This window comes from Sceloporus undulatus, chromosome 6 (assembly GCF_019175285.1).
Source record: "Sceloporus undulatus isolate JIND9_A2432 ecotype Alabama chromosome 6, SceUnd_v1.1, whole genome shotgun sequence".
Lineage (NCBI taxonomy): Eukaryota > Metazoa > Chordata > Lepidosauria > Squamata > Phrynosomatidae > Sceloporus > Sceloporus undulatus.
Genome location: NC_056527.1, coordinates 154,949,436 through 154,972,089, shown reverse-complemented (window position 1 = coordinate 154,972,089; position 22,654 = coordinate 154,949,436). Strand labels below are relative to the sequence as shown.

General features: G+C 42.5%; 1 protein-coding gene across 1 annotated transcript in view; it reads left to right on the top strand.

Annotated features, from left to right (window-relative positions):
• The window catches only part of CD276 (CD276 molecule), a 45,497-nt gene extending 32,321 nt beyond the window's left edge, over nucleotides 1-13,176 (top strand). Inside the window, exons 5-8 of the mRNA XM_042474618.1 lie at nucleotides 6,592-6,732; nucleotides 8,882-8,920; nucleotides 11,075-11,110; nucleotides 12,134-13,176. Coding sequence (XP_042330552.1) covers nucleotides 6,592-6,732; nucleotides 8,882-8,920; nucleotides 11,075-11,110; nucleotides 12,134-12,156 — 239 coding nt within the window. The 3' untranslated portion in view covers nucleotides 12,157-13,176. The remainder of the gene's footprint in view (nucleotides 1-6,591; nucleotides 6,733-8,881; nucleotides 8,921-11,074; nucleotides 11,111-12,133) is intronic.
• The last annotated feature ends 9,478 nt before the right edge of the window (nucleotides 13,177-22,654 follow it).

Sequence of the window (22,654 nt, the reverse complement as noted above, 5' to 3'; positions counted from 1 at the left end):
ACTAACATAATATCACCGTGTAAGTACCTCCCCCCCAATGTCATTTAGTGTAATTGTATTATATTCTTCCAGAAATTGTAAAGGCATGGTATTTTATTTTGCTATGTTGTTTCTCCCACTGTTCCCTGCCATCCCTTCTGTCCTCAGTGGAGTTTCTCACTCTAGCAGTAGGCTGTGGCTCTGAGCAGTACAAAGTATGAGGAACAGCAACAAAGGCAGGAGACGGGGATGGAAGAGCAAGAAGAGGAAGCCTCTGGCAAACTTCTTCAGTGTGATTTGTTTAGTCCCCCTTCTATGAGTTTCATTCAGTTATTTCACCCTGAGCATCAGTAAATCTGTTTATTGGCTGGCCTTTGGTTGCTTTTTAGCATCTTTCTGAACATCATCTTTTGGCTTCTTGTCCTCCAGTTTTGATCTTTCCTCCTCCTTGTCATTCATTAGCTGTTTTCCAAGCCACTGAATGCCTGTTTCTTGGCTGGAGGTTTTTTTGTGGCTTTTCTCTATACCATCCTGCCCACCTTATTTTGTATGTGTATGTTTTGTATGTTTTCTCTCCTCTTTTTGGTGGGGCAAGATAGCTACAACTTGAACAAAAAAACAGAGCAATTAACTTTCCAGTCTTCTTCCCACTCGCTGTGATTTATTTTTGCTGACGCTACTTAGATGTAGCCTTTTGTTTCCCCCACTCAGTCACAAAGCAATTTATCTACATATTGACCCTCCCTTTTGGGCTCCACAAGTATTATATTGATCGTGGCAAAGGAGAGTACAGTGTATTGGATCATTCTGATTTGGGATGCTGGTGGTTCTTCATATGCTAAGGGAGTCCCTTTTGGGGTTACGAGGAGCTTGGGTCAACATGGTTCATTGGGTTTATATCCATTGTTTGGTGGTTGGAGAATTGGACAGGGATTTAGTCCACCTTCTGTATTAATTGCGCTCCTCCCTCTCTGACTGCTGTTGTGCATTTTCTGCATCTTACCTCTCCGCACATATGTAGTTTTAACTCTTTCAGTAATTGGGTTTTCAAAAGGTCTTGCAGCTGTGAAATCAAAGGCTTTCATGGCTGACATCCATAGGTTTTTGTGGGTTTTTTGGGCTGTGGCCATGTTCTATAAGAGTTTATTCCTGATGTTTCGTGAGCATCTGTGGCTGGCATCTTCTGGCGAAACATCAGGAATAAACCCTTCTAGAACATGGCCACATAGCCCGAAAAACCCACAAAAAAACTGAGTCTTGTAGCTGTTTCTTTCTCTCACAAGCTCAAAACCGAGAGAAGGGCTGGAGTTAGGAGGAGTACAATAATGATTCTGTCAAGTGTGATAATTCCATGTAAATTTGGACACTGATTTGGAAGCAACCCAATAATTGTCCTCTGTTCACCCTAAATGTAATTAATGCCATTAAAAGAAAAGATTTTTTAAAAATGTTTTCCCATCAACTTGTGATAATAGGTACCAAGGCAACGTTTTACAAGACAGAAAACCAGATTATCTAGTGGGCATCTGGAGTGGTCAGAGTCACATATGTTTGGCCAAGGGCAGGGCTTTATCCAAGGAGGGCAGAATCATCTCTCTCTCTCTCTGTCTGTCTATCTATCTATCTATCTATCTATCTGATCTATCACCTCTTCCTGTTTCATCTCTTACCCTGTATATATTAGGACATTAAACTGAAGAATACTGCTTAAGGCAGAACAGTGGTACTAAAAGGGGTGATGCAGGGACTAGTGCCAATCTACAAGCCACTGGCTTCCAGTCCCTGGTGAATTTCCAGGAAGGAAAGAAATAATTGTAGCCAATGGACATGAATGCAGTGCCAGTCCCTGGCTCACTGAGAAAAATAATAATTGCCTGACCCCTCCATCACATAGCTTGGGAAGCAACAACGTAGAAAATATCCTACAGAGTCATACCACAGCAGTTGGAGAAAGTCTTATAGTCCTGAGTCCAAATATAATTTCAAGGTTCTTGGGGTCATGTTTCAGTAGTGGGCAGGACCAGAGGCAAATGGATGGAGTTTGAATATTTTAGCTGAAAGCACTCACTGCCAATAACAAAGACATTTTCCCGTTTTTTTTAATAAGGGAGGAAATGCCATGCAAGACCTGGGTGATCACAAAATGATAACATCATGGGGAAAGGATTTGGTCACCTGTGGAACCCCAGAGAGCTGAATTTGGCCTCTGGAGCCTGTGGTTCTGTAAATGTCTGTAATAACACACTTCACAGTACAACTGTGTCTGTTATTGTTATTTGCCTTCAAGTTGTTTCTGACTTATGGTGACCCTGAGGTGATCCTATCATGGAGTTTTCTTGACAAGTTTTGCCATTGCTTTCCCCTGAGGCCGAAGGAGCATGATGTGAAACCATGCTGGCTCTTTAACTGTATCTGTACCCACTATTGTAAGGATCTGGGGCCCTCTTTCAGAACATTGTTCCCTAATGACCTATGGTGAGAAAGTAATGTGTTTTCCCCCCCTGTAGCTCAGTCCTATGAATGCAGAAGTGGACCATGCTGAAAAGCCAATATGTTGTAGGGGTTTGAGTGTTGAACTAGGACTTAGAGATCAGGTTATGAAACCATTGAGTAACCTTAGGCCAGTTACACTCTCTCAGCCATCAAGGAAGGCAATGGCAAACCACCTCTGGATAAATCTTGCAAAGTAAACCCAATCATAGCGCCTGTATAAGTTGGAGTTGTCTCAAAGGCACATAACAAGAATAACAAAGGCCTTGCTGGTTTCCATGTAAATTAGTGCCAGATAAATATGGGTAGGAGTAGAATGACAATGGGGTGAAAACTCTGTTGCTCTCCAGCTGTTGTCTGACTCCAACTCTCCCAAGCAACACCCAGCATAGCCACTGCTGAGGAATGTTGGGAGTTACAGTATAAAAGATCTCAGAAGCCGTACAAGACTGACTCTTAGACGAATATGTTCAAGATTGCAGCCTTCAGGGCTTAACTTTTGCCAGAGCATGATCTCCCAGTGAAATACTTTTCTGGAGATATATATATATATATTCCTGACTCTGTAAACTTTATACTCCCATTTGGGTAACTTGTCTTAGTTCTTCGGAGTGGCTTCCAGTTGTCTTCACGCCATCTCAACTTTTATAGACACCCTCAAGCACTTTGTAACCTTGTTCACTTGCAGGTAACATTAATTAGTGTTTAATTATCCTTGGCACAGCAACTGCTGGCTTGTGAAAGAGGGTCTCTTAAGGAGCATAAACATTTTGGCTGACTGTATAGCACCGCTCGAATGGTGATGGAGTAGGACTGGGGCCCACAACACCTGTTGCAACACCCTTTCTTTGGCAGAGCCGAAACAAAGGCCTAAATCTAATTATTAGTCCCTACACTTCAGCTAAGCAACAGGAACTTGCTAAATCAACCCATATGTCATTGATGTTGTTCATTGATCAAATAGGTCTACTCCAGGGTGGGTATCTCAACCAAGGCTCCTTAGAACCTTAGGATTTCACAAGAGGTGAATAGAGATGGTGATTGCATTTGTTGTTGTTGCTGAACTGTAGATATAAGAATGTTTTATGTAGCAGTTCCCTCAGACCTGAATATTATTTCAAGGGTTGAAAAAGGCTGGTTTATTCCAGTTAGCACTAACACTTTGGGTTTAGTCAACTATTGGAGTCATGCAGCCCTCCAGATATTGTTGGACTGCACCTCCCAGCAATTCTCGCCATTAGCTGTGCTGGTTAGGACTACTGGGATTTGCCCTCCAAACACATCTAAAAGGTCACATGACTCTCACCATGATTTAAGCCAATATCATATCATATATCATATCATATCATATCATATCATCTTTTACATAGGTGACCTGATTTGATTTTGGAAGCTAAGCAGGATAAGGCCTGGTTAGCATTGGCATGGAAAACAATGAGGAAAGTCTGCTAGGGGCTCATTCCCACTTACATTTAAACCAGTGTGTGATTCCCCTTTGTTCCGTGTTGGTAAATTGATTCCAAAAGGTCCATCGTTCCCACTATGAAAGCAGATCTTTTCATGATCCGCTTGTAATTGCTTCTTTATTTGGCACAATTTTCATTCCCACTAGTTTATACTGCTTCAAAATGCATGTCAATCATCTGTGCATCATCAGTGATGTAAGCGGCAGCCTGGGTAATTTGATAATAAATTGATAGAAGATTCGATTGATTGGTTTTGCAACTACTTGCTTCACTAATAGCGAGTAGCTGCAAAATCAATGAATCAAATTTTCTATCAATTTTATTTAAAAAACCAAGCGTGTCTATAGGTCACACCATAAGCACAAAGGCAGCGCTGGGGTGGTGGTGGTGGTGGATCTACCAAAAACTGAGGAGGAATAATAAATATCCCTCTTCCATTAGTCCCTTCCTTCCAGAATGATTCAGATCTGTCATTCCCACTTGTTGAACACGCTTCGGAATCAATTCTTTTCAAAAGAACCACTAGGAAATTAGTTCCTGGAAAAACTGTTGTGTTTTTTTTTTGTGTTTGCCTCACTTTTTCGTGACAGAAATCAATCAAAGTAGGATAGGAACCAGTTTCAAAAGGGAACAATGGTCATATAAACCGATCAGCAATTAACTTTATCATAGTGGGAAGACGCCCTAGGTCTGTCAAATAAAGGCTTGGAAAGAGTCCTACCTGAAGTCCTAGAGAACGACTGCCCATCAGAGTTGATAATATTCGGCTTGGATAGACTCAGGATCTGGCCTCTGTTCCTATAGAATCCATGCTGATGGCACCCTTGTAACCCAAAGGTACAGTAGGGTACCATCCCATTATAGCAGTGATAGCAGCAATTATTACAACACTGCCAGTATTAAAGAGAAATATCCATTAAATTTGGGAATGCAAGTACGTCCCTGTTTTTTTTTTTTTTATTTGCAAAGTACAGGAGGGTGGGATGAGTTTGCACTCTTCCTCCCCTCCCTCTACTGAAAAGAACTCTTTCTGTAGGAAATCCATCGTGTTTCAAGTTCTTTTGGCCAAGTCTCTACTCCTCCAAGCAAAGTGTGACGGATCAGCACCTATTTGAATTTATTAGCATAATTATTTAAAGGTTAATGAAGTGTTTAATAGGGCAATTCAACCTGCTGTTTTCCTGTCTTCTTGGATGTTTCTGCAGAACCCATGAAAAGACAGCATTTGAAGTATCCGCTGGCATAGGTAGACCTCCAGTTTGGAAGGGTCAGAGTGAACCGTTGGACTCTTGTCTGTTCTAATGAGGATGACATTTAGTCATGTGCATTGGATGGTTGACTCCTGAAAGTATATAACTGAATCTCGTTTTTCAGGAAGAGTCCAGTTACTGCTCCATCCCTTGCTGTCCCTACTTAGGAAAATAAGGATTAGTATTACACCAGGTACAGGCAGCTCCACAGGGGCCAGTTCTCTCCCCCCATAGATCCCACTGTGGACCACACCACTCCTGGAGTGCAAGGAAACACCTTCTTTTCTGTTTTGTTTCCCCTCCAAAATGGCAACCTGAAGAGATGTTCTGTGGCTTCTTGTCACCATTTTGAGAAAGGTAACGGCTCTGAAATAGGGTTCAGAAGGGTTTTCTTGTAAGTTGGCATGTGTTTGAGAGGGTTTGGGTGCTCTTGAAAATCACACCATTAAAAAAAATTGGGGGATTCAGGGGGCTTTGGGGAACCCAACAAGTGTGCATGGGGCCCCAAAAGGTGGCATCATAGTGACACTGTGGCTGATGGGCCACACTTTCCCTATCCCTATCTTACAATATACAGTTAGCTAGGAAAATATGAAAATTTCCATTGACCATGCTGGCTGGGCAATTCTGGGAACTATAGTCCAAAAATAACTTTTTAAAGCTTTGCTGCAGATATTTTGTGACTGCAGTTTCCATTGACCCCACCAGCATGACCAATAGTGAGGGATTATGGGGGTTATATTCAAACCACTAGAGAGCAGCATATGCCTCAGCCTCTGGGGTGATATTTGTCTGTATTTTAAATTCAGAGCCTCTTGGGGTCCTTTGAAAAGTCTGGATTAGCACATCTGGGGTCAACTTGGCAGTTCCTTTCTAGACACTCACACATCACTTTGGACATTTTATTTGGAGTTTATCACATGGCCGATGCTGGTTGAATCCCGGCTAACTTCCAGCTAGAAGCTGCACTCAGCTGGTCGATTTGCAAAGTCGGGAGCTTTCCGATTTTGAAAAGAGGCTGGCTGAGTGAGGCTTCTAGCCGAAAGTTAGCCGGGATTCAGCCAGGTAGTGACATCAGTGGCATTTTACATATGATAATGCCCTACTTTATCCTGAAAGAGACTTCAACGTGGCAGGAGTAAGTTGGGTTTTTAAGCCAAGTGATAAACTCCTTTGATGTTTAGTTTTTTTGTGGGTTTTTCAGGCTATGTGGCCATGTTCTAGAAGAGTTTATAAGAATATATATAAGAATATATATTTATATAAGAATAAACTCTTCTAGAACATGGCCACATAGCCCGAAAAAACCCACAAAAAACTATGGATGCCGGCTATGAAAGCCTTGGACTTCCTTTGATGTTGCTGACAGTGACCATGTCTTCTCTTCTCCTTTTTCTCTTTTCTAGGCCAGCACCTGCTCTTTCCAGCTGTGGCTCTCTGGGTAACTGTAGGCTTGGCCATTTGTCTTGTTGTCCTCTTGATCGCCTTGGCCTATGTGTGTCAGAAGAAAATACGCCAGAGCTGTAAAGAAGAGAAGGAAAATGCTGGTAATTTTAATTATGCCATCATGTTATGTTCTCAATCCAGTCATAGATCTTCTCTACTCACCCCTTCTGGTTAAAAAGTGACCATGCTGGCTGGGGATTCTGGGAGTTTTGATCTGAACAGTATCTTTTCTAAGAGTTGGTCAGGGGTGAGGAATGTATGTCAAATGGACTTCATGTGGCTCAATAAGGGTCATTTTGAGGCGAGAATTAAATACTATGAAGGCACCAAATATCATCTGATCTTGGAAGCCACACAGGGTCAGCTCTAGTTAGTACTTGTATGGGAGACCACTGAGGAATACCAATGCTGTAGGCTAAATTTCAGAGGAAGAAACTGGCAAAACCACCTCTGAGTTTTCCTTGCCTAAGAAAACCCTATGAGATTGATGGGGTCACCATAAGTTGGCAGGTGACTTGAAGGCACATACACACACACAGAGCTCCCCAGCATCCTAAAATAAATTACTTGGAGGTGGGAGGTAATCTCCCCAGAAAAAAAAGGTTTTGGTTTTTGATACAGCTCTCCATAGCCTACACTAATGTCGTCTCCAGTACTTGAAAGTTGCTCATTCCTACTGTGCTAGGGATGCAAGCCTTTACTAAGGGATTGAACAGACAGGCCAAAATAAAGCTGCTTTGGGTCACTTTGGAGGTATGCTGTTTAAATGATGCACATGTCCTAAGAGGCTGGAAGCCATGCCAAAGACACATTCCAGTTCTAAGGATTGGAGCGCAGCCTCTGGCCTCTTAGGATGCATGTGTCATTTAAATAGCATACCTCCAAAGTGACCCAAAGCAGCTTTATTTTGGCCTGTCTCTTCGGGCTCTAAGTTTTTCTTCGAAGGAAGCAGCAAACAATTTTAGCAATGCTCTTCCTGTTGCTAGAAAGTCTTCAAAATGCAGCCACGTTCTTTTTGAGCCACGTTCTTTGCAAAAGTCACATGTGGTTTAGTGCAGGAAAAAAAAACTTCTATGAAGAAAATGCTATTTTTTGTGCAAATCAATGGCTTGCAAGTTTTGCACAGAAAAAGTTCAGAAATATGAAGCTTCTTGTCAATTAAAGATTCTTCTGTTGGTGGTTTCTCAACATGTTTAAAACATGTGTTTTCAACTGTTTTCTAAATATTCTTAAAAATATTATTTCCATCCCTTTGCCTTAGGCAATGTTGTTCTACTTCCTACTCCTTGTTGGCTCTTGTCGTAAGGTGTCTCTTGGCACCTGCTGTTCATTTTCCTTCTCTAATGCACTGGATTGTCACTATCACCCCATTAAAGAGTGCAAATCCCACTTATCTCTACATGAGACCAGAGCCACAGTGGTGTTATTCCCAGTTTTGTGCACATGATCTCATCCTTTTTTCTCCATTTGTGAGTGCAGTGTAGAGGTCTGCAGGACAATGGTATATAAACCTCTATAAACATAGGTATACATTAATAAAGTTCTATGTAAACCAGAAACCCAAACTTTTGGGCTTCCATGGAGAGCTGCAAGCCTAGTCTCAAATGTCTTAACTACTACTACTACTACTAATAATAATAATAATTTTGTGAGCAGAAGTCAGAAGGGGGAATGATGTATCTGCAGTGGGGCATCAGGAGTTGGGGCTGCAAATCTCCATTTGTGAGAAGACGTGTATTAAATTTTCCATGCTTGAATACAGTTTACATCCTGGCTAGTTATGCTGGTTGGGGATTCTAGGATTCATGGCCCAAAAGCTCTGCCCCACCACTATAGCTTTTATATTTGCAGATTTGAGTAAAGTCTTTCAAGGTGCAGGATTCTTGTTCCTCCTTGGATAGCTCCTTTAAAATTCTAAGGAAAACTCAGATTGGTTTCACCATCCACTTACATGGGAGCCACCAGCTGTCAGTGGGTTCCCCACACCTGCAAGTGACTCCTCACCCCAACTGCCCACCAAAATCAGGAGAGCAGAAATAAATATGGGATTCTTCATTCATATGTCTGGGGTGTTTATTTGAAGATTGGGACTACCTAAATGTTGATAGTCTGAATGTATGCAATGGTACTGCATTCCATCTACTCTGATGCAGAAGTGGGACTAATAAACCATCACAGAAAGTCTATGGGTAGTCAATGTGTCTAATTAATTCTTGTCCTGCTTTCTGTGTTCCTGCCCCATGCTTCCAGGGATAGAGGAACAAGATGAAGGAGATGGATCCAAAACAGGTTAGTGTGATTTCAGAACACAACAGTGTGGTGTTTTTTTGTTTTTCTAAAAACCCTTTTATATCATATTTTTATTGTATCTTGTTTTAACTTTGTTGACTCAAGGGCAGCTGACAACAACAAGTAGAACATTTTGTTTTCTGTGCAAAGAAAATCCACTGTAGGACTTCGCAAAGATGCATAGCTGAATTACAAAGTTGACCAGTTGGATTGACTTTCAAGGGAGATCAACCAAATCTATGGAGAGTGAGACTCTCAGTGACTATGCTATTGTTGCCTAGATGGGCCCTCCATACTCAAGGGCAATGTACCTTTGCTGGTGGGTGGAGCAACACAAAGGAAGATTGGTTGTTTTCCTAAGTTGCTTGTGGGCTTCATTAGACCCTGTTGGCTAGCTACTGGGGAGAAAAGGATGCTGGATGAAGTAAATCAGGATGAGCTCTACCTGTAGGCAAAGTGAGACCATCATCTGGGAGGTGGCAACAGGCCAAAGAAGTTTGTAATTCAGATATGCATCTTTGGGAAGTCCCATATCCCCCCACTCTCCATGGATTTGGCTGATCTCCCTTGAAAGTCAATCAAATTGGTCAACTTTGTAATTCAGTTATGCATCTTTGGGAAGTCCTACATTCCCACAGTGCTGAGGAAAGATTCTGCTGCCAGCCCAACTGACTTTTATTCATGGAGTGGAAGATGCCACCATCTTGTTCTTTGCCTTAGGTATCTTGGGATGGCTCTGAGGTGTAGTGAGTTGTGCCTCTGCCACCAGGTAGATGGGCTTTAGAGTCCTTGTTGACATCATGATCACATGTTGACAGCTGTCCAGTGGTATAGAAAAGGTTAATTTGTATGAGTGATCTTGAAAAATAAAGGTCTCCCTTTTGCGTTAGCTTGGCAATCTGAAGCTAGGAAAGCTAAGAATGGATTGTGGGAGTGAATTTTCCTCTGCTAATAACCTGTTTGCACAGTTCTGGTAAAGAAGAGGAGATGAGTCATGCTTGCGCACTTTGATTTTCTTTGTTTGCCTCTGCACTATGTAACCTTAGGGCAGTGGTTCTCCAACTGTGAGGCAGGGACCCCAGGGGGTCACGAGACTTGCTCAAAGGGGATGCAAGACTTGGAAGCCCTGATCCGTCTTTCTCCTCTTCTTTCCAATTTTTTTAATATATAAAATTTACACATGTCTTGAGTTTAATGCTGAATTTATTTAAATAAAACTGTTCTCATTTGAACTACATTCTTTCCTTATAAAATGTTAAAATATGAATATACATGAAAATATGCACACTAAGTAAGCAAAATATTTTTATTTATATATGATGTTGAGTGAGGCGGGTGGGTGATATGAAGATGTAAAGGGGGATTCCAAGGGTAAAACATTTGAGAACCACTGCGCTAGGGGATCCATCTTACACCTGGTGGTTGTGATGGTGGGGTTTGCATCCCCAGCTCCCTGTTTAGCTAGCCCTGAGGAAACTGGATGTCTGGCTTGGGATAGTTTGGGTAGAATTAGTTGTTTAAGGTCCCAGTCCAACCATTGAGTTTAAGGGGATGCTTGATCCCTTCAGCAAAAGGGCTGGAATGCTTTTGTGTTATGTACCATCTGCTGCATCATTTACCACCAATAAATCTTATCTTAGAGCACTAATGTGCATCCATGTTTGATATCAAACAAAGTCTTGGGGAGGCCTGGAACTACATTCAGTTCCAGCAGATCAGACAGCTGCGGATCAGACTGTTCATTCGTCCATTTGTCCAATTCCCCCCTTTTAGTTATGTAATTTAAGCATCATGTGCTTCTCTGGATGACAGCCTTGGGTCCTTTTATTTACCCGATGGAGTGCAGAAGATTGGAGGGAGAATAAATGTCACGTGGGTCGCATCATAACCTGCCATAAGTCCTCTCAGACAGCCCATAAAAAGAAATAGTAATCAAAGTTGGTATTCCCTTGACTTGCTGTAGTTAGGAGTGTCCAGAAGGAGGCATTGCTGTGCTTGCTGAGACAGACCCTTTCAGCTATGTAGGAAATCTGCCTGCAGTGGTTAAGTCTAAAGCTTGTGCCTTAAAATTCAGATCCTCCAAGATTTCATGTTGCTCTCTTCAGTCCATTTCCTTGCCTTCATGGCCTTTCTGTTTCTTTTCCCTCCTGACAGCTCTGCAGCCTCTGAAGAGTGTGGACATCAAAGAAGGTGAGGGGCATTTCCTCCCAAGAGTGGTTATCTGCATGCTGGGCTTGTGCATTGCAGCAAATGGATGGATGGTTGTTTCTACAGGTCCTGAGCTAACTCTAGAGATGGGGCTACAATTCTGGGGGAGAAGACATGCTTGGGCAGGCCCAGCTTTGCCATAGGAAAGAGTGAGGTGGTTGCTTTGGGCATCAAGTGATGGAAGTTGGCAGTAAGGGTTTGGAGTTGGGAGCTGTAAGACATACAGCCTGTGGTAAGCATCCTAAGCAAGCCTTCTGTCTTCAGGTATGATGGAGGATGCTTCTCTGGCAACAGTGCTGAAGAAATATTATACTTCTTTCTTCAGGGTCTTTCTTCAGTACGGATGATAGAGGAGCAGACTCCATCATGCTTGAAAGCAGCTGGCTATCTTAGAAAGCAGAATAGTTTAGCCTTTCTCCCAGTATTGGACCCGAGGTGACTCACCACAAATTAAAACAAAATATAGCTGAAACCTATTGGCAAGTATATTAGCAGGCACATTTCTATACTGCTTACCAATGTACTAAGTGGTTTACAACGTATAAGCTGGGAACTCATTTTAGCAACCTACGGAAAGATGCCAAGCTGAGTTGACCCGGAGCCCCTGGCTGGAATTGAACTCATGAACCTGTGGTTTGTGAGTAAGCGGCTGCAGTACAGGCATTTAACCACTGACTCACCAGGGCTCCATAGCCCCATCTGTCTAATCCAGATTTTTCCCTCCGGCAAGCCTTATCAGTAAATTAAGGATCAATGCTAGGCAGAGCTTGGGAAGGTGACTTTGAGTCAACAACTTGCAGAATCACCCAGCCAACATGCCCAGTGTCCATGCTGGACTGGGAGATTCCAGGAACTGTAGGCCCCATCAAAAAAGTAATTTTTCCAAACTCTATGTCTGTACTTTGGAAAATACCTCTGCCACCCCATCTTGTTCTGGGCTGCAAGACATTGATCTGTTTTGTATTTGTGTGGTTTTAATCTTTTTTCCCTTTCTCTTCTTTCCAGACATGGGAGAGGAAATTGACTGACAAGAACAGCAGAAGATCAATGATATTATCTTGGAGACAAATCAGGTTCTGCCCTATGGACTCTTCTTTCAGCAATGGACTGTCGAAAACATGGGAGAGCCTTGCACAGACCTCTCTCAGCTTCAGCTTGCTGGATTCAGTCACCCCATTTCCCCCTTATTCATATTCCTAAATATAGACTCTGGACAGTTCTGGTTGTATCAGCTTGGGACTCCCATCATGGACTTAGAATCAGGGAAGACTCCAGTGTGCTTTTTAGCTGATTCCTTCCTTCTGTTACCCCCACCCAGAGTTGGGACACAGAAAGTCCCTCTTTGCAGATTTGGTGCCATGCTGTTAGTGTGGGCACATAAATAGCAGCAATTTTGGACATACTGTTCAAGGAGATGAGGCATTGTGGGCCAGCGGGTTGCTCTCCACAACTGTCATGCCAAGGAACACAGTGGTTGGAACTGCTTCAGCATTTGTTGGATTTGTGTGTAGAGATTTCCACCTCTCCAAACTAGTATGACTTGAATCCCTCCCCCTTCCTTGAAGGCTGAGATGGGTACTTTCCCCACATAGCTACCTTTTATAACATAGCCACAAGTGTTTCCAAAAAAAAAACCCTGCAGCCCATTTCACTGGCTGAGGCTAAGAGCAAGATGCTGAGCCCCTGCTTCCTTGTACAAAAGACAACTAGACTTCCAACATCGGAGATGATGGAACAACATCCTCTACTATATCTGAAAGCAGCAATTGAGCTTACGTGATGCTTGAGTACATGGCTTTTCCTTCTAACAGTTTGCTGCTGCCTCCCACCTTTGCCATCTGAAGCAGCTGCCTCACTTTATTTAATGGTAGGGCTGGCCCTTCCAGAAACTAGGAAAAATCCATAGCTCAATGGCAGGGTGGCAGACTTTTCAGGCAGAAGATCTCAAATTCAGTTCATGATGACTAGGATTCCATTGGTGTATATGTGCCTTCAAGTTGTCTATTATGGCAACCCCATGAATTTCATAAAGTTTTTTTTGGCCAGTGGTGGTTTTGCCAGTTCCTTCTTCTGAAATATACGCCTTACTCATGCATAAATCTCCAAGTGAAAGAGGATGGGCATTAGTGTCCAATGTGGAACTTCTACATACAGTTCAAGGTTGTGGAACTGGAGTGGTGGATGCAGTGCTGTTGTGTATGTGGATGCACATGGGATTGGGCATTTGGGTGCACATCTAACTGTGTAGTCTTGCCATTCAACAAACCAATATAGGTTTGGTAACTATAATGCAATTAGCAATCAGGTAGTCTTTGTACTACAGTGTGCCCGCGTCATACGCGGGCGCCTTTTATGTGGCTTTCAGCTTATGCTGAAAGCTGCACAACAGGGTTGCAATGGTGCGTGCCTCGCACGTCATGCATGAGCCCCATTATTTTCGATGGGGCTCGAGCATACGCACTATTTTGCTTTATGCAGAGGGGTCCGGAACAGATCCCCCACGTAAGGCAAGGGTGCACTGTACTCTTTCATAGTTACATGTGAACTAGTCCCTTAAAGATATACATTGTGTTTATACTGTTAAATAGGTTACAGGTGGTTATAATTACATTGTTGTGAAAGATTTATACAATCTGAAGAGAAACTGGAGTAGCGATCTATGAAATATTCACTCTTATTTTACTTACATTGTTGCACTGTATATCTATCATCAAGGTAATGACAATTTGCAATAAAAGAACCTTTGCTCCAATAGAAGGCAACCTAATTGCTAACTGCATTACAGTCTTGCCATTCAGCACAAGGGTTGCATAGCACAACCAGTGTGTAACTCCACATGTGGAGATTTACACTGCACAATCCAACCCTGATGTGGGAACTCAAGCTGACGTTTCCAGCTATTATTATCATCAGGATAACAACAATAGGAAAGGTTTCCGTCCTAGAATAATAGAATCTTAATAGTTGGAAGGGGACACGAGGTCCATCGAGTTCAACTCTCTGCCATGCAGGAATACACAATCACAAAATTTCTGATAGATGCACATCCAACCTCTGTTTAAAGATCTCCATAGAAGGAAACTCCACCACCTTCACACTATTCTTACAGCCAAGATGTTCTTCTTCATGTTTAGGTAGAATCTCTTTTCTTGTATTTTGAATTAAGAGAGGAGTTGTCGTATGGGAGATAGCACTGGGAAAGATAGGCAAATGAGTTGTATTTTTAAAAGACTTCTTAAGACAAGTTGTAACCCCCTCATAGTGTGCTGGCATTATACTTTTCTGATTGAAAAGGCTAAAACGTGACACTAAGAAACATCATGTTTTGCCGTCAGTCTTTTCTTCCCACTTGCTCCATTTTGCAGTGGTTTTCTAAAAACAAAAAAGATCACTGCTTTTGGCTCATTTTAGCTGCAACAGGCATTTGTGTAGCTCCTTCTAGTCCTATGCCTGTTTTCTCAGAATTTATCCTCCTTGGTTGTACGTAACTTACTTTTCAGTTAATGTGCATAAGGTAGCAGGTATGCCCTCTGCACATGGTCAGGAATCTGCTACCCTCTTCCAGGTCTGACCCCTAACTATAACATGAAGCTTGTATTCTGTGCAATGGGAAGCATTCTTGAGTCACTTGCCCTTTCTCTTAATTCAGAGTTTCTCTTTGTGGAAAAAGCTAAGAGTGTCTTGAAGTGTCAGCTGCTCTTTCATTATGAATTCGAGGGCATCACAGCAGCCTTCAATGATTGTGTGACAAGACAGGGAGCAAATGCAGAATCACGGGTTAAGTTTAAGGTTACGGTTTTGCTGCAAGGAACAGCAAAATTAGATACCAACAATGGTAACAGCTTAGTGGCAGAACAACTGCTTTGAATGCAGAAGATCCCAGGTTCAGCCCCTCATATTTCCAGTTGCAAGTGGCAGGACTGCAGGGAGGGATAGATTCAAAAGAGGGAAACACTCCTCTTTGGCTTATGGTGAAGAACGACTGCAAAAGGAGGATATCTGGAACTAAAACCAATCTTGTTCCCATGAGAGTAGACCCATTGAAATCAATCTAAGATAACAAATATAGTGTCTAGCAGATTCCAGTACTATTGATGGGTGTATTCTGGTCAGACTAACATTTGATTTAGCCCAGGGTGCTAAATTATGCATTGAGACAGAGTGTGGAGTTGCCATCTCATTCTACCATAACTTACATTCCTGGTATGTAAGCACTGAAACTGAGAGCATTAATTCTGATTGGGTTTGCCTGTTGACTTTGAGAAGGAGAGGTGAAAAATTCCTCTGTTGCACCACTTGTTTTTAAAAATACCAGACTGAATATGTGCAGCTCTTCCTGGGGCTAGCTGGGAGAAATCTGCTGGCCATATAGATCCTATGTCTTTCATGATGCTTTAAGGTACATACTGTACTTGTAGTTTGAACTAAAGAGTTCATATAGTTTCTTTCATCTCTATATGCAGTAAAAAAAAAGAGTCAACAGGTTTAGCATTCAGTACTGGGAAATATACATTTGCAGAGGACTGGGTGGGCAGTTAAGCTTTCCCTCTAAATCCTACCCCTTAAAATGGCCTTCTTCAATCTGCTAGCCTCCATCCTTGTTCATAACTGGAGAGAATTTCTGGGGATGATGTGCGTTGCTGTCTGGAGGTTGTCAGATGGTGATGGTGCTGCTACTGTAAAAAATGGGCCAGAAGAGTGGGAGCCAGACTAACATTTGATTTAGAGCCAAAGAAATAGTTGCATAAAGAAATTGAGATAGGGTTTGAAGGTCAATGGGAATGAATTGTGCTATACTGAATTGTGGACTGCTACATGCCTCTCCCCGAGCATCTCTTCTTTCAGGTATTTCAGTGGAGCTGTACACTTGTTCTCTTTCCCAAATCTGAGCTTTTCAAATGAGATAGCTATTTATGTTTTAGTATTTGGAGTCCTTGGTGCCTTTGGAGAACTATATAATTACAGCGCTCTAAAAATAAAGTTTAATAATAATAATAATAATAATAATAACAACTAATAAAATTCAGGGTGGGTTTTTTCTTTTTTGGAAAATGTTTGCTTTATTCATCATTTGCCTTCAAGTAAACTCTGACTTACAGGGACCCTGTGGCAGGGTTTTCATGGCAAACTTTCTCCAGAGGAGGTTTATTGCTACCTTTCTCTAAAGCTCAGGGAATGTGATTTGTCCAGAGTCATCCAGCGGGTTTCTATAGCTGAGCCACAATTTGAATCCTGGTCTCCCATAGTCCTTTGTCCAACACTCAAACCACAGGGGTGAACAAAATGCACCCCCATGACTCTTTTTGTGGCCCTCAAAATGCAAGTGTAAAAATGGACCAGACCAATCCATCAACAGAAGTACAGTCTATGTCCTTCAGTCATAGTCTAAAAATATTCCTCTAATTTTGACACCCCCCCCCCCCCCATATATTTGCAGTCCTGGGCTATGGCACCTGAGATAAATAAAGTGATGGTGTACGTTGTTTTTCAATGCCTTCAAGGCAACTCTGACTTTGTTGTTGGTGTTGTGTGCCTTCAAGTTGTTTCGGACTCATTGCGATCCTATCACAAGGTTTTCTTGGCAAGATTTGTTCAGAGGAGGTTTGCCATTGCCTTCCCCTGAGGCTGAGAGCATGTGACTTGCCCAAGGTCAGTCGTATCAGTGGGTTTTATGACCAAGCTGGAAATCAAACCCTGATCTCCAGGGTCATAGTCCGACACTCAAATCACTATGTCACGCTGGCTCTTCCAAATTATGGTGACTCTAATATAGGGTTTTCTTGGCACAACTGACTCAGAGGAGACTTACTATCTCTTTCCTCTAAGAATGAAAGCGTGTGACTTGCCCAAGATCACCCAGTGGATTTCCAAGGCTGAGTGGGGATTTCAGCCTTGGTCTACTGATGTCCTTATACAGGACACAATTATAGCACTTTGATTCCACTTTAACTGCCATGACAATGCCCTATGGAATCCTGAGATTTGCAGTTTAGGGATAGAATATTTGGAATTTTCAACCAGAGAACTCTATAGTCCCTCTCCAAACTGCAAAGCCCATGATTCCATAGGATGCAGCCATGGTAGTTAAAGTCATAGTGCTATAATTGTGTAGTGTGAAGGGGTCCTGGGATCCTAGTCCAACACTCAAGGCACTACACCAGGGGTAGGCAACCTGCGGCCCATGGGCCGGATGCGGCCCGGCAAGGCTTTAGGACCGGCCCCAGCCCAGTCCTGCCACCAATTGCCGCCGGGGCCTTTAGGAGGCAATTGTCTATAGAAGCCTCAGAAACATGCATTTATATTAACATTTTTTAAAAAAATCAGCAAATTTTTTCGCATGTCCTCCATTTTTTAAAAAAGTGTCTTCCATTTGAAAATTTTGTCCTACATTTGTCCTGGTTTATTTATATATTTAGTTTTTTAAATATATATATATATTTTTAATTATTTATTTTTTGGCTTCGGCCCCCCAGTTGTCTGAGGGACAGCAACCCGGCCCCCGGCTCAAAGAAGTTGCCTACCCCTGCACTACACCATGCTTCCTAGAGAAGCCTGCTGCTGAATTCCCATCTCCCCTTTATCAGGAGTATTCAACCCAACCCATCTTCTGATGATGAGTTCTAAAGAAGCAATCATCCTCTCCCTTTCTCCCCAGTTGTTTATCTGATTGCCCAAGCCTGTTGTAAAACCAGCCAAGATTAGCAGGCAGCAAATCAATACTTCCTGTAGAGTAGCCATAAAAAATATTAAAGTGCCTAGGTGCTGAAACGCCAAAGTACTTAATAAAAACCCAACTGATACCTACAAGAAATCTTAATGAAGTATCATTAGAATGGGGAGCATCTAAAACTCTGAGCAATTAGAGCAATTTTTGTTTTCATCAGCCACTGCACAAGAAGAAACGGCATCAGGAAGCAGAGTTTTGTTTAACTGGATGAGGAACAAAGGAGAGATGTATAGGACCAGAGCTTGGCAAGAATCTTGTTGAAATACAAAGATGTAAGTTGAGCTACTTTTTTAAAAAAGAGAAAATGGAACGGACACATCCAGCTGACGGTTGCTGTTGTTAATCACCCTTGAGTCAATCTTGACTCATGGTGACCCTAGGGATAAGACATCTTGAAGACCTCCTATCCTCCATTACCCTTCCCAGTTTCTGCAGATTCATCCCCATGATCTCCTTAACTGAGTCCATCCATCTAACATGTGATCTTTCTCTCTTCCTTCCACTTTCCCCAACATTGTTGTCTTCTCTAATGAGTCGTGTCCTCTCACAATATGACCAAAGTACAACCTCAGTTTAGTCATCTTTGCCTCCAGGGAAATTTGCCTCCAGCTGACGGTAGCAAAATCTATTTCCACATACACAATTGTTGTAGATACACAATAACATAACCAGAGTAGCATATCAACAGGGGTGTCATTAGGGGAGTGTGGAGCATACCAGGTGACATGCTAAGGGAGAATGATACCACTGTTCCCAAAATGTGTGCCTTTTGGCAGAAATGGGATGTGAGATTTGCCCGCATCCCTTTAAAATGCTGGAGCTCAGCAGAAAAGAAGGCATGAGTGGGACAAGGCTCAGTGGGCAGAAAGGCCTCAGGTTTTATTTTTTTCTTTTACTCAAGATGGTTATAAAAATGGGCCTTTTGTCAAACGGATTTTTCCAGCTAGACAAAAGATGCACTTTTATGACTGTCTCCCATGGGAAGAGAATTGTTCTCTGTAAGTCACAGAGAAAGCCACTACTCTCCAGTTCCGTTTCTGCTGATAAGGCATTATGTGTATGCAACTAAGCAGCCAATGTAGAATACTGGTAATTTGTTTTTCATAGTGAGAAGCAAATTGACCTTTTCCAGCATTTAACATTTCCAGAACATAACCTTTCAAAATCTCGTCTCAAGAAGGTGCTCTCCACATGTTCTGGACTCCTACCCACAATATTCCTGTGTCACCTAGAACTTCAGGGAGTCAGCATCTAAACCATCTAGACCAATGATTCCCAAACTTTGGTCTTCCATGTATTTTGGACATCAGTCCCCAGAATCCCCAACCAGCTTGGTCAACAGTTAGGAATTCTGGAAGCTCAAGTTCAAAACTTCTGGAGGACTAAAGTTTGGGAATCACTTATCTAGAAGGTCCTCCTGTTGTGAGAGCTGTGTTAGACTCTCCATTTAGAGTTGGCATTCTTCCAATGCTTTGCTTTCTTGCTGCTGAAGCTATCAGGAATATTACTCAGTAAACCCATATTCTTTTAAAAAAAGATTTCTTTCAGCTGTAGCCATTTGCAACACATGTGTATTAAATGCAAATGTGGTGATTTAGCATCATTGTTGACTGAAGCAAAGGGTGGTGGGGAAACGACTCCAAAAAGTACCATTCATATCAAGGAGGAGTCCTTCTTTCCAGATGTCACATTGCCCTTTGCAAATTCAGCTTGAAGTTTTTGTAAGCGAGGCAGCAGGAATTGGCTTCCGGCGCATAATGAATAAATCAGTTCCATTTAACAGATAGGAAATCTTTTGTGAGTTGGTTCAGCCAGAAACTCTGTCCAACAGTCTTTAGCTGGCTTAATTCCAGCAGACGTGTATAAAGGCAGAGAAACGGCTTTTTTTGTCCAGAGCTGCAGGTGTGCTTTCCAAGACAGTATTGTTAGGCTGGTCTTGCAAAGATCAACCTGGACATCTTTCAAAAACAAAAAAACTGTGAATGCCTGCCTGTGTTTCCAAGAACATTTGATTGTTCCCCGGTGTGTTTGATTAAATGTACTTGGCCGATGACTGGGGTCTTCTGGCAAGGACTATTCCATGTGTCTCACCAATGAGGTCAGTACATTGTGTGAGGATGTGGGAGAGTACCTTCTCAGCTCTGGCACCCTGACTGTGGAATGACCTCTCATTGGGTGCCAAGTAAAACATGGCTATGGGTTAAGGCTTTGGGCTGCCTTAATTTACTTCAGATATTACACACAGGGGCTGGCATTCTCTTAGCTATTTGTGAGCCAGCGTGGGGTAGTGATTTGAGTGTTGGACTATGACTCTGGAGATCAGGGTTCGATTCCCCACTTCATCATAAAAACCCACTGGCAACCCCCCCCCCCCATGAAATAACATGCCAAGAAAACCCCATGATAGGTTTGTCTTAGGGTCACCATAAGTAAAAAATGACTTGGAGGCACAGAACAACAGACTGACTTATGATCATGTCAAATTGAATTGCATGGCTGTGCAACATTCATATTCTGAGGTGGGGAGCAGAGACGTAGCTATGGTCCAAAACACACTGCAGAAATAATTCCATTTGTTGCCGCTTTCACTGCCCTGACTCAATGCTAGGGAATCCTGGGAATTGTAGTTTCATGAGACATTGAATCTTCTCTGTCAGAGAGCTCTGGGGCCACAATAAACTATGATTCCCAATATTCCCTAGCATTGACCCAGGGCAGTGAAAGCTGTTGCAAACTGGATTATTTCTGCAGTGCATTTTGGACCTATGTTTCCAGGACCATTGTGTAAACAGAGACAGCTCCTATTCCATGCAAAAACTTGTAGGACTTCAAACAACCCTTTATTTTAACCACTGATTGAAGAAAAGGCTAGAAGAAAGTCTATGGGGTAGTTGGTAGATCTCCACAAACTGAAGATGCTCCTCACTAGAGCAATGTTATACATTAGTAAAATTTAAATAGTGATTTCCAGATGCATATCAGAGCCCTGGGGGGGGGGGGGGGGGAAGAGTAGGAGGTGACTATGGCAAACATCAACCATGGACTCTTCAATACTGCTGTGGCTTAGCAGTAACAGCTGCCCAAGGATGCCAGCTACTATCTATGACTTCAAGCCAAGCTATCCCTATTTGTTGGCAGAGGTTATGGATGAATATTGACCTTTAAAGTGGCTGCAAATGAAATTCTTTAAATAAGAGAGGAAAGAGGAGGAGGGTATGCTTTAAAGGGGGCAAGTCAAGAAAGTAGAATATTTGTCACACCAAACAATGTAAAAGAGGAGAGGATATGTTGACATGTGCTGAAGAAGAGGAAAACAATGTGCTAAAGCAAGCACGGTGTCCAAAGACATCATGTATTAGAGTATTTAATGATCTGGAGGAGCTGAACATCTGACTTACAAGCCAACAAGGGAGACATGAAGAGTCACAGGCTGGAACAAGGTGGTTTATATTGAATTAAAGTGCACCTCTTTTTTAAAAAGGTGTTCGGTGTGGTAGCCAAGGGGCTGTTCTTGACACTAATGAGACAGGTTCCTCTGGTTAGCAGATGCCTGCCAGCCAAACAGGGCTCAGCAAGTACCGTTGTCCTTCGACTGCCAAAATCACCTTGCATCATTTTATGATAGTTATACACTATATGCCTGTTGAACGATTGAGGGGTTTGTTACAAGGAGTGTGAGACTCTACTTTCCAGTTGATAATTCCACCCTTCAGACATTCTTCTCTTGCCAAAAATAGGGCTTCTCCTCCTCCTATGTCTGCATGTAATTCCTTCTGATTTTGTAGAATTCAAAGATGTAGCTGTGTTAGTCTGTGGAAGCAGTATGTAGTAGAGAGGTCTCATAGCACCTTTGAGACTAACTGAAAGAGAGAAGTTGGCAGCATGAGCTTTCGTGGATTTGAGTCTACTTCTTCAGATCCATTTGGTGGAGTAACAAGCCAGGGACAGACCTACATATGCCATTAGTGTGTGAGAATGTCAATTCAAATTCAAAATCCTTTGTGTATGGACATGAACTGGCAAGCCCAGTTTTAACAATGGTCGTTGGTGAACAAAGACAGAGGGAACTAGCCTGTAGGTGAGAAGAACTGATGAGTGTGGGAAACAGAGAGTGATGTGGTGAATAGGTCAAGGGCATACCCATGAGGATGGGGGTTAGGTAGTATTGAAATGTGTGTAGCATGCCAGAAAACCATTAGATTTGTCCAACCCATTGCTGATGGACTATAGTCTGTGGATGAATTCCAATTCTGCTGCTTCTCTTTCCAATCTTACTTTGTAGTTCTTTTGTTCAAGGACCACTGTTCTGAGGTCAAAGATGGAATGCCCAGGAAGATCAAAATGTTCTGCCACTGGTTTTTGTGTATTCCCATTTCTAATGTCTGATTTATGTCCATTTATCCTCTGACACAGAGACTGGCTTGTTTGCCCGATGTAGAATGCCGAAGGGCATTACTGACATAGTATGGCATAAATCACATTGGACAATGAGCACGTGAAAGTCCCCCATATGTTGTGGGTGATGCCATTAGGTCTTGTGATGACATTTCCTCAATAAATGTGTGGGCAGAGTTGGCATCTTGGTTTGTGGCAAGGCTTTGTTCCAGTGTCCACATCTGTGCTGTGTGTCCTCCTGAAGAAGTAGACTTAGGTCTATGAAAGCTCATGTTGCCAACTTCTTTCTTTCAGTTAGTCTCAAAGGTGCTACAAGATCTCTCTACCTTCTGATTTTGGTGAGTCTGGGATTATCAGGGCAGCTAGGAATGAAGGTGCAGAGCCCACAGCTCCCCACAGGGCAT